Source organism: Podarcis muralis, chromosome 4 (assembly GCF_964188315.1).
Source record: "Podarcis muralis chromosome 4, rPodMur119.hap1.1, whole genome shotgun sequence".
Lineage (NCBI taxonomy): Eukaryota > Metazoa > Chordata > Lepidosauria > Squamata > Lacertidae > Podarcis > Podarcis muralis.
Window position 1 is genome coordinate 30,341,749 of NC_135658.1, and position 12,249 is coordinate 30,353,997.

Below are 12,249 nucleotides of genomic sequence, written 5' to 3' on the forward strand. Positions count from 1 at the left end.
TGTGTTTGCCTCACCCTCAGTGATGCTGCACAATGCATAATCGACTAGCTGAAGAGAGCTTTTATGTGCATGGGAAAAGGGAGATCATTTGCATCCCTGTGGAGCAAACCCTGCCCTTATTGAAGCAGCTCCCTTAAGAACATAGGGAGCTGTCTCATAACAAGTCATACTATTGTCCATCTAGCTCTCCAGTGTCCATACTAGCTGGCAGTGGCTCTCCCAAGATTTCAGTCAGGCAGCCTTTTCCAGGCCTACTTGAAGATGCTAGGGATTGAGCCAGGGACCTTCTCTATGCAAGCCAGACGCTTCCTTCAGAATAATTGTGCAGAAGGGGGAATGCTGCCAGTACACAGGGCTACCCTGCATTCCTGTTGCCTGCTTCACACCTAACAAACATTGTAATATGGTTGTTCTACACAAGATGAAGTACTGATGCATCTTCGCTGTACATTACTGAATGCACTGCATAAGCAATTTGCAAATGCTTAATCTCTCATATGTCAAGTCCCCCTGCCATTTGCACTGAAATAAGTAAAGATGATCACCGCCTGTTTATAGCACAGTCATCAGATCTCAAGGCATAATGAAGCGATGGAGTAAAGGCTTCTGTTGACGGCTTTGAATAGAAAGAAGAGGTTATTAATTCTGCTAGAGGCTTGTGGGGGAAAAGAAAAGAAAAAAGGTGTCTTAATTTTTACAACAAAAGTGCACGTGGGGTGCAAACCTTGGCCACTCTCACACCTCATTTATCTCCGTTTAAGATGGAATTGCTTTAGGGAGGAATGTGAACTAGGGAGTTAGCTCCTAACACCCATGCCTTACTGTAAAATGACCATGTGCTCTTTTATATGGGAAGGAGGCAAATAACTCATAGGCTATAGTCTTCCCTTGCCATGTACTGTATATCAGAAACCTCTGGAGCAATGCAAAGCCTCTAAGGAGAGAAATGATCCTTCAGAAAAGCAGGTAATGATTGCAGCTGAGACAAAACGCTAATACTCAGTGCAGTTTATTTAAATTCATTGAAAAATAAACTTTTACAAAATTAACACTTTGAAACACATTTAATACTTAACTGCCACCTTAAAGCATTAACACTGGTGCAAGAGAACAGAATTTATAATGCAAAATATGTCTAAAAATAGAACAAACACATAAATTTACGTTACATTCATACGGTTAAGAGGATACAGTAATGCCAAGTATCCACATCACAGTGTAACTGTTATAAGATCTAACACTTGCTCTTCAAGAACTGTGCAGGTGAGTAAGAGTGCAGGGTTCAGTAGACATCGCACTTTACAATGGCTGCATGCTTTTCCAAAAATACACAAGCTTAATACTCGCATGTTCATTTGTGGTGACTTTATTATTATTTTACTTGTAAATAGAAGCTTTAAAAATGCATCTTCATGTCTGCGTACCACACAATCTGTTTGTACCCAGCAAACTCCAGCACTGCAAGAGTCAAATCTGCCAGAGTCAGGCTTTGTTTCCTTTGCTTTTGCCCTCAGGTGGTAGGACGGGTGCAGCCCCAATATCCACAGTAATGTTAACATACAGACGGTACTTCTTCTTTCCCAAGAGTTTGTATTCCAAAGAATTCATCCCATCATCTCTCCACGTTTTTTTAGTGTTCAGTTCAGCAGGCCTAGAGGGGAAAGTAAAGGTGGAATGATGTGAGGCAGGGACAGTAGAGAGAGAAAAATGCTAATGAGATATCAATGTTACAGGTCTAGGTTTTTCAGCAGAGATGAAGAGGAAATTTTCTAGCATTATGAAACATGAATACATAGGCGAATTCTTGCAAAGAAAAACTTCCAAGCAGGAGGTGCCTCACCCAGGAATGTGCTATTAAGCACATGAGGCTCTTTCGGGAAATTTGGTGGCAGACTGAATACCTTCACAAGCAGAGCCTTCAAAACCAAAAGGGCCAGGTGCAGCCAAAGAGCGGCATATTTTTCAATCTATCTGAGTGCTATGAACCGAGGGCAGTCCAGTAATCTGCTTGGTGTGCCTCTGAGCATATACAGTATCTCTCAGCTCAAAGCAGCCACAACAGCTAAGGCTGAGAAGAGTTTCTGCGTCAGATGATGTAGCTGATAGGCACCTCTGCTCTTCATTTATCTGCATTCCTGTAGAGCTGCTGGAATGCCTCAACTCTGGCTGTTGGGGAGATGTTTACCAATAAGATATTTAAATATTTTGCTCCATCCTGCTGGTAGTTGCATTGATAAACAATGAATTTGAGGTGCCAAAGACTGTAAGTCTCTACTACTTAAATATATATCCTGGCTCAAGGGTGAGGGTGTGGTTTGATCTGGTGCGGATGCAACGTGTTACAAGCCCTGTCTGCTGGGAAGTGTAGTGCATGTAAAACCGGTCATGGAAAGAAGAAAATCTGTATTCACCTTTTAAGGTTCTGTACACGTTCAGCAGCTTGTCCATAGTCTATCATTTTGTAATGCCCAACATAAAGTGGAACGCGATCTATTCCCATTCCTGCGATAGCAATCCTTTTGAAGTGAAGAGATGGTGAAAACGTTAATTTACGAGCATAAGTACATGCATTTCAGAACATTTCTCCATAAAAATGGCAAAATCAAGGCAGACAGCAACAAAGGTGAAATGGTTAGGACTGGCATATTCTAAGGGTTCGTGATTGTCAATTATTTTCTGTCTAGCAGTGACACAGGCACAAGATGGCTGGATAATTTGCTCTTGGTGGGTGGAATTATATAAGATCAGGCCAGCCGTTTTCTTTCTTGTCCTACCTTGGGTGCATTGCTCTGCCTCTGCTCAAAAATGGCTCACAAAACCCGAAATAACAGATTTTAGCACCAGCCTCCACTCTGTATCAGGGTTAGGGTTAGCAAACCAATTCTTTGAAGTTCAATCTGATGAGCTTCAATGCTGTTCCTTAGAAATGTTTTTTCCTTTTTTTGAAAGGGGGGCAGGCATATGAGTAACATTGTCCTAATACAACCACATATGCTGACAATGGCTTCACGGCCTCAGTGGCCAGTATGAAAGCCTATCAGGCTGGTGATGCCGTGTCAGATTTCTCTGCTTCAACTGCACTGGGCCAAAGTGAGAACTGCAGTTATCAAGTCTACATTCCAAAATACTTTCCCATCTGCTATTCTGCAATGTTTTAAATTATGTATCATTCATTAACTATTTTTTAAAGGAGGAATTAGAGAAGGGGGGGTTGGTGTCACAATAATTATCAGGCACCATAGAATCACAGGAGGAGATCCTCAGGAATGGTAATAACAATAAAATGGACCAATAGGGAGCATGAAGGGCACAAAAACAAATTGGCATCACACTAGAGTTAGTCAATGTTAACACATTTTTAACAACTAGAAAAATGGGGGGGGGGATAATTTTGCCTTTCAACAAAAATCAACAAATTTGGGGACATCTTGAGGGGCACAAAACATGGGGCAGGGAGGCCTGGATACTGCCCACAGGTTAGTCACCTTTACTTTGAACAGCAGTTAGAACAAAGTGTTCCATTTACATTTTTATATTCTGTCAACCGTGTTTGGGAAAAGAAGAATGCCCGGGAAAGATGAACAGAAATTTCACAAGACTTTGCCACATTCATGTTTGATAGGGCTGATCTTTGCTCAAACTAGCAACTGGCTGACATTTATTTCAATGCCCAGTAAGAAACCACCTTGTCACCTTGCAGCCCCCTGTACACATCCCAATTTAAAGTCTTTTTAGCTGTCTGCAAAGGCTTGTATGGGTGCCCTTTTATCTCAGACAGCAATCTTCTACCCTTTATCATAAACTGCTTTGGAAATTCCTAAGCAGCTTGTCACATGGTACAAGGAGTTTGGATTTAAAAACAAATAAACAACAGAGCGAAAATTTCTGTTCCCTACAGTGCAGCTTCAGGCTTGTTTATAGATTCTTGCACCGTACAGCCCCGTCCTTGGAATAGCAGCTTTCAGAGGACGGTTTTCAAATGTTCTGCCATTTCAGCCAATTCTTCTCACACTTTTCTAACTAAAGGTGCAAAACAGTGCTTCTTTGAATGGAAAACACATTCCACACGCAAAAGGGCACCTTTAAATCCAACCTATCAAATGAAGTAATTACCAACCACTTTCTGAACAGAGGTCCTATTGAGCGATGGAGAGCTCTCACATCATTCTTTTAAACAGGCACAACTTAACTGTTGTTATGTTTGAATTTATCACAACCTTTTTCAACGCCTGTTCCTCAATAGTACCTTTCAGCAATGTCATCATCTTCACCATCTTTGTCCCAGAAGGTATTTGGAAACCCATTTATCTTCATGTAATGCTCTGGGGTCAAAGCAATTACACCACCAAAAAAGGACCAGTATGGGAAACTACAAAGAAAAATAAACCTAGATCAGTTTACACACACACACACACACACACACACACACACACACACACATATATATTGCACTGCGCTGTGGAAAGCAAAGAGTACGTGTGTCTGGCTTAGTGCTCCTGATGCTGTACTAGAAGTGTTGTGAAGACAGGGAGTATTAGTTCTGGAAAAAGTTCAAGACTTCAGTATCCTTAAAAACATACCTTCCAAGGTTCTTCTCTCTTACATCTCAATGTTAAGGCCATGATTTAAGCATGCTTAGAAGTAAGAAAATACCAGAAAACAGTTTTTCCTTGCAACAGAAACAAAGCACTTTGGAATGTGCTTCCAATGAACACCAGGAAGGCACTTGCAGTATTGGCACTTACACACTTGCTTAAAACTCATCGGCGTTCCTGAAGGGTGCTGTGTTGATGTATTAGGCTTATCAAATGTATTTTCTACTTGTTTTATGAAGAACATTTTATTGTTGATTGTATGCTTCTCACTGCCACATTTTTTCTAAAGGTTTGTTGTATTTGCAAATAAAAATAAATTGCAAATAAATTCAATGGGATTTACAATCCCAAGTCAGATTGCAGTTCAAAGTGTCATACAAAAGAAGCACATGCAGGAGAACACCTGTGTGGTTTTATGCTCCGTACCCTAATCCATATGCACGCAATGTTAGAAAGGGAAAAGGAGTAGATGTATTCTGTCCAATTGCTTCATAAAAAATGAAATTGCCAAAACTTGCAAAACTGCTGGTTGACTGCAAAGCACTTGGCCCAGTGTTAACCCGTATAATTTTAAAACAATTATTATTTAATAAATTCATTTTAATTTGTACTATTTACATTTTTGTACTACTTGTGTTACATTTCTTCTCCTCTCTCCTGCCTGCCCCCAGCCAATGGTAATATGGGCCTAGTATACCTTTTACTTAGGATATTTATTACCTGTAGTATAACTTGTCAATAGCAGTGGACAGTTGTTTGGGGAAATAATCATCACAGGCATAAACATTATAATCATTCTCTGGAATGAGGTCCACATCATGCAGAAGCAGGCAGTCCCAGTCATCGTCTTTCATGGCCTCGCGGACTCCAACGTTAAGAAGCTTTGCTCGGTTAAATGGGCCACTTCCAGCCTGAAAAGAGAAAACGAAAATCAGCCTTAGAACACAATGATGAATTGGTTAGAGGGCGCTCATAATATATTGTGCTGCTTTTGTGACACTGAGATATTCGGCATGCTTGGCGTATCAATCAGTTGTTGAAGAAACTAGTTTGCAGTCCAGCAACTGTGAGGAAAGACAAAATTAGTGGTTAGGAAGGGATCACCACCTCACACAAGCAGCTGGACTATGGGATGAGAGATAAGGAGGCTAAAATAAGGGTGAAGAATAGCTATTAAGAAGAACATGAAGAAAGGTAAGTGGAGAATGAGGATCTGAGGAAATGGAAGAAGCAAAATAGAGCTAATAATCACTGGACCAAGACTGCCAACATTTCAGGACTGGAATATGTTAACAGCTGTAAAGTGTTTACATGGTTAATAATGAGTGTGATGACCACAAAATTTGTAACATACAAGCCTGATATCAAGTCTGAAATCAACTGTACACATTCACACCTAGAAATGAAAAACAACTAATTAACCCCTCCACAAATGACCTTCTCTTCAGTACTTCCCTTTTGTTTCTGATCTTTACATGTGATTTTATTTTTTTATTTTTTAAAATCCCCAGAAGATCACATTATTTCATAGAAACATCCATAGGAAGAGTTTGGACTAAGCAGCACTCATAGCATGTACTCCATCTGGCATAAAAGCAGCATGGCTGATTAGAAGATTAACCACTTGCAATTTAGAAAGCAGCAGCATCCTTGACATTTCAACTTTTTTCTCCACAGAAGCAGATTTTGATTTTATGAGGAGCACTTTATAGACAGCCGTATAGCGAAACTGCAGGCACACTCCCATATTCTGTACTTATCAGGCAACCTTTGCGTTAGCTCATTTTATTCAAAAAAACATGTTAAAGAGACTTGCAGCGTGCCTTTGGTTTGGCTTACCTGATGAATCAAGTAGATACAGTAGTTAATCTGCTGACGCTGAAGGAAGGGATGGAGATAATAGAGGAAGTGCTGCAAGTGTTTCTCGTGATTCTTGTGTGGCACAATGACAGCAGTTTTGTAGCGAGCCTCACAGTGTGGAGGGCTGTAGTGACCGCCTGACTGGACATACGGGTTTTTGCTGATGATCGTTTCTTCACTGGGTAGTGTGTCAAATGTGACAGCTAAGGGTCCAACTGTATGAGAAGAAGGGTTAAGTGGGTGAGTTTCAGAATAAGTTATTCATGGAGATAAAGTCTCCTACGAGGATAGTTGGTAGAGCACAGGTGCTGATTTAAACATTTTTCTTCTACAAGAATGAGTGTGGGAGGCTCTGGCTGAGCTCAGACATAACTGACTAAACCACTAATTAGCATTAGGAGAGCAAGCCTTTCCAAGCCTCAGGCCTGTGCATTTCCCCTTTCCTCTGATAAGGATGCAGAGGAGATTAGAGGCTTCTACTTCCATTTAAGATTAACTGGTTTAGCATTCCGTCCAAACCCTAAACTATGGCTAAACTAAACTAAAGCAAGCCAGCTTCCTAAGAGTACAATTTGATTTGCAGCTTGCCTGAGCTTAGATGCCCCCAGCAAGCTGCTGCTAGTTTAAAATGAATGCTTCTTTGCACTTGTGCAAGGATGAGTGCATGATCCCAAGGCTCATCCAAACAAGGCCATTATGTCAGAACGCAAAATCAATTAGGGACAGGCACAAATCACCCAATCCCTTGCAATAAGAAGCTAGTCAACTGCTTTCTTACAAACTCTAGGTAGTTTTTAAACTCCAGCATGTTTTTATATAAGTACTTCACAGGAAATATATTTCATTGTGGAATCAGTACTTAATTTGCCTTTAAACAGCAAGAGCTATTAAGTATACAATGCAGCTTCCTTGGGTCAGTGGGGTCATAGCGCTTCAATTAACATTTTTAAATTAAAAGTGTTCCATTTTCACAATCAATAGCAGCCTTGAAACCAGAGGCTGGTATAAAGCTATACATTGACCAACTCTATTTACTATTCTGAGGGACTGATCCTTCTTATGCCAAGGGAACACCAATTGCTATGCCAGCACGCAGTTGAATATGACATTGCACCAGCACAGCAAGGACACTACAACTAAATTGCATATATAAGCTGGTTTAGAGTGAAGGAGGAATGGATTTACTGCAGACTAGAGTATCCCCATACTCTAATCCTGTATAGAACAAAAGTTGGTTCCTTTAACTCAAGCAGATCCAATGATTGCACCTGTACAAGAAAGAAATGGAAATCAAGAAGAGCATACAGTGGTACCTCAGGTTACAGACACTTCAGGTTACAGACTCTGCTAACCCAGAAATAGTACCTCGGGTTAAGAACGTTGCTTCAGGATGAGAACAGAAATCGTGCTGCGGCGGTAGTGGGAGGCCCCAATAGCTAAAGTGGTACCTTAGGTTAAGAACAGTTTCAGGTTAAGAACGGACCTCCAGAACGAATTAAGTTCTTAACCCGAGGTTCCACTGTACTGTGTGACTTCCTTCATGCATCCACAGGAGACAGACCACACTGGGACAAGCACTGCGAGTAACAACACCTGGCCACACTGTTTGTTGATCTCTTTTAACAGCTGAATAAATCACATACAGTGGTACCTCAGGTTAAGAACTTAATTCGTTCCGGAGGTCTGTTCTTAACCTGAAACTGTTCTTAACCTGAAGCACCACTTTAGCTAATGGGGCCTCCTGCTGCCGCCGCAGCACAATTTCTGTTCTCATCCTGAAGCAAAGCAAACCTGAAGCACTATTTCTGGGTTAGCAGAGTCTGTAACCTGAAGCGTATGTAACCTGAGGTACCACTGTAATTAGAATGGTTTGGAAAATAAGAGTAAGTTATGCAGAACAAGGAGGATTAAAAGGTTCAAGATATTCAGTTGGCTTCATGGGAAGGAAAAGGGTAGGAGGAGAGCATAGGAAGTCAAACCACACTTACTTAAGGCATATAAAATTAAAGTTAACATACCAAATAATAATAATAATAATAATAATAATAATAATAATAATAATAATAATCCGTGCCCATCTGAGTGGGTTGCCCCAGCCACTCTGGGCAGCTTCCAACAAGCTCTCTAAACTAGGAGGGATCAGATCTGCTGATTCAAGGGGGAAAAGCAATTACAGTTCTCAGTAATAGTAATGGCAGGGGAGGATTTTGGTAATATGGTGCCCTGGGCAAGGACAGAATTTGGGACACCCACACACCCAATATTCCTTATCTTCACAATAATTCCTTTTAGTACTGTTGCTTTTAAAATGGATCTTCTCAGTAGGTGCCTGTATAAATATAGGTTTTATTATCATTTTTATTATTTTGTGCCCCCTCAGCTCAGCGCCCTGTGCAAAGGAACCGCCTGCACCACACTACAATCCAGAACTGGTTACGGCCATGGTTGGTGCAGAAGACTTCATTGATAACTAAGCAGATTATACTGATGATTCAATCATGGGTACACTCATCTTCTCAAAAAGCAGCACAGCCTACTACAAACCTTACCCTTCAAGAATATGGAAATGAAGTTATTTCTTCTCACTACTAATGAGGACCCTAGACATTTACTGCATACAAAAGCAAAGAACACCATCTCTTCCACAACCTGACTACACTATTTGGATTGAGTCAGCTATTCCTTTTTTTTCCTAGAGAAGGGCTGAAAGATTGACAGTGTCACTTTTTCAAGTGTGTGAATTTCATTACTGCAAATCTACTGCTTTCCCATCAGGAGTCACAGAATGGCAACTATACTTTGTCTGGCTCCTATTTGCTGATATTGCCACTGCTGCACAGAATGATTTACACAAGCTTTATCAAAACCAAATGAATGCTGCCTAGGATATAGTACCATCACAACTCCCTCTCATTTCACTCCCCACCTTATAATATTGGCTTGATCGGAATGTAACGAGAAGAGAGAAGAAATGGGGAACTTATAGTCCTCCAGATGTTGCTGAACCACAACTCAGGTCATATCTGATGGGAGGACTGGGACTGATGGGAGTTTGAGTCCAAGTCAGCATGCTTTTGCTAACCATAGTTAAGATTAAACACAATTTGGGTTTGGATGACACAGCAAGCTGGAGGTTATTCCAAAACAGTAATAAACAATTCTGAACTCGCCATCATGTGGAAAAAACACAAGCCAAGGGTGATGACTTCGCTGCAAAGAAAGAATTGGTCAACTGAAATCATAGTGATGTTGGGTGATGGACAGGTGAGAGGCCTGCTAGAGTTTGGGGGGGGGGGGACAAGGAATCGGCCTGTCAGCCAGATCCTGTTCCCTACTCCTGTGCTAGACTATGGTGAGCATTATGTCAAAACCAGTCCAGCAGTAAGAAAAACAGGCATTGGAATAGACAACGCAAGCACAAGAGCCAGTTCCCTACCCCTGTGCTAAACTATGGTTTGGCCTTATGTCAAAACCAGTACAGCAGTAAGAAAAACAGTCATTGGAGCAGATAATGCAAGCGCAAATCCGGAGTCAGGCAGTTACTGAAAAAGATTAAGTTTTTAAAAATAGCAGCATGCAAGATAAGAGGTACTGGATGCTAATATCTAGCACACTAAAAAACATCTTAAGATGAACAGCAATTGTTAAAAAGGATAGCTACTTATAGCAAAAGCAACTGCTTCCAATGGAGGATTAATATAGGAAAGTAATGCAAAAAGAACACAATCCTACAACCCAAAATACAAAAGCAAGTTCACCAGCCAAATTAACATAGGGTTTCTTAAATTTCAACAACAAAGGCAAAAAGTTAAAAGGACAATCAAAATCTCTTGTCAGACTAATGTGGACTGAGTCTCAAATGCCGTATGTATAAAAAGTCCAAGTGTTGGGCAACATTTGTCAGATGAGATTAAGATACAGAACACCAATGGAGCTTTGCTCATGAGGTAGCTTAGTATAATAATAATAATAATAATAATAATAATAATAATAATAATAATAATAATAATTTATTATTATTTATACCCCGCCCATCTGGCTGAGTTTCCCCAGCCACTCTGGGCAGCTCCCAATCAAATGTTAAAAACAGTACAGCATTAAATATTAAATACTTCCCTTAACAGGGCTGCCTTTAATAGCAAAGCAATACCAAGCCAAAGTTGTGTATCTGCTGTTGTATGGCAGATGTGTGAGTATGAATATTTGGAAGACCTGGGAAACCAAAATCACATCTCATCAAAACCCAAGTTATGCAGAAAGTCAGGCCATTGACTGCCCCTGTAGCATACAGCTATCACCTGGAAGAAGGGAACAGTTGCTAAACCTGTCCCCCAGGCATAGCTTGGAATGCCTGAATATAAATTTGTCTGCTTTTGTGTCTGCATTTTGAGGATATAAAACTGAAATCACTCCTGAAGTAAACTGCCTTACTTTCATTAGTAATGCATAATTGGGGTGGGGGCAGTAAATACACACAGTACAGTACTGCCTTTCTGATAAAGTCGAAACTTCTTGTACTGATTGAACAACACAAAATGTATAATTTATTACCTAATTAACATATCAAAATTGTATTATCATACAATCGTAGAGTTGGAAGGGACCCAAGGGTCATCTAGCCCAACCCCCTGCAATGCAGGAATCTCAGCTAAAGCATCCATGGCAGATGACCACCCAACCTCCGCTTAAAATCCTCCAAAGAAGGAGAGTCTGCAACCTCCAGAGGGAGACTGTTCCACAGTCAAACAGCTCAAACACATGGGTCCACTGGAAGGTCATCCAATATCAAATCAATGTTTCCTGTAGTAGCCAAGGTTCTCTTAGCACAACAAACCAACCATTTATCAAACACATAACAAAGACAATCCCCAGCCAGTCAAGGACAGAAACAAAAGTAGTTGATGTAGCTACAGGTTTTTATGATGCTGTTTGTTGACTCAAAAAAGGAAGCACATACATTGTTTAATGGATATCCTGCAATTCCAGCGCTAGAAAATACAAGCCAACAGGTGTAATTTCCCATCAAAATTCTATATTCTAAAAGAATGATGTAATATTTGAAATTAATGCTACTAGGAAAGATGCTTTCACACATCGGTCCCAGTATAATAACCACCCAACATACAGGTAAAGCATTCCTAAAACCCAATCAGCTTAACTGGAGAGATGGAATGCAGCAGGTTTCCCTCTACCCAGTCCTGGCAGTGTGGGGTGTGCTCTGTGAACAAGGTGGATCCCACTGCACCCAGCTGAGGTTCTTCTGGAGCCTTAGTCAGTCCAGCTACTACCAATGGGCCTGATCCAGGCCCCTCTGCAGGACCAGCCAGGAGCTGGCACAGTGAAAACTGGAAATTTTACTGTGTGTGTGTCCCTCCTTATCCCTGAGCAGTACAACCAGGAAATGGAAGAGATGGTGGCTCCACTACTTCATGCAGCCCTGCTGCTCCTAAGTGCGAGTTAGGATCACAGCCAAATACAGCTTTCATGCGCAACTCAAATCATTAGGATGCATTACCAACATCAACCTGCAACAATACATACCCAATATTGGTGACTCACTGCAGTACCGCATATTTGTCTTATCAGGAGCAGGAGTGAACAAACTGAGATTTGTATAGACATCCTCTGTTTTTGAATAGTCCAATGGGCGAGGTAGCGGAAAAGAAGTCTGATATACAGTTGAATTGCTGCCTCGGTACAGGATCAAGATGAATATTGCTTGAAAGATTATCAAAAAAAGCAGAAAGCAGGGATTTTCTACTCGAGAAAGGGACATTTTCTTTCCAAAAGCCAT

At 40.9% G+C, this 12,249-nt stretch overlaps 1 protein-coding gene across 1 annotated transcript; it reads right to left on the reverse strand.

Moving 5' to 3' along the window:
• Nucleotides 1-993: 993 nt before the first annotated feature.
• LOC114595808 (beta-1,4-galactosyltransferase 3-like) lies at nucleotides 994-12,249 on the reverse strand. The gene is made up of 6 exons (XM_077927152.1): nucleotides 11,997-12,249; nucleotides 6,435-6,670; nucleotides 5,316-5,506; nucleotides 4,247-4,369; nucleotides 2,412-2,516; nucleotides 994-1,651 (listed from the first exon to the last, which is right to left on the reverse strand). The coding sequence occupies exons 1-6, from the start codon at nucleotides 12,247-12,249 to the stop codon at nucleotides 1,483-1,485; spliced, it is 1,077 nt and encodes a 358-aa protein (XP_077783278.1). The 3' UTR covers nucleotides 994-1,482.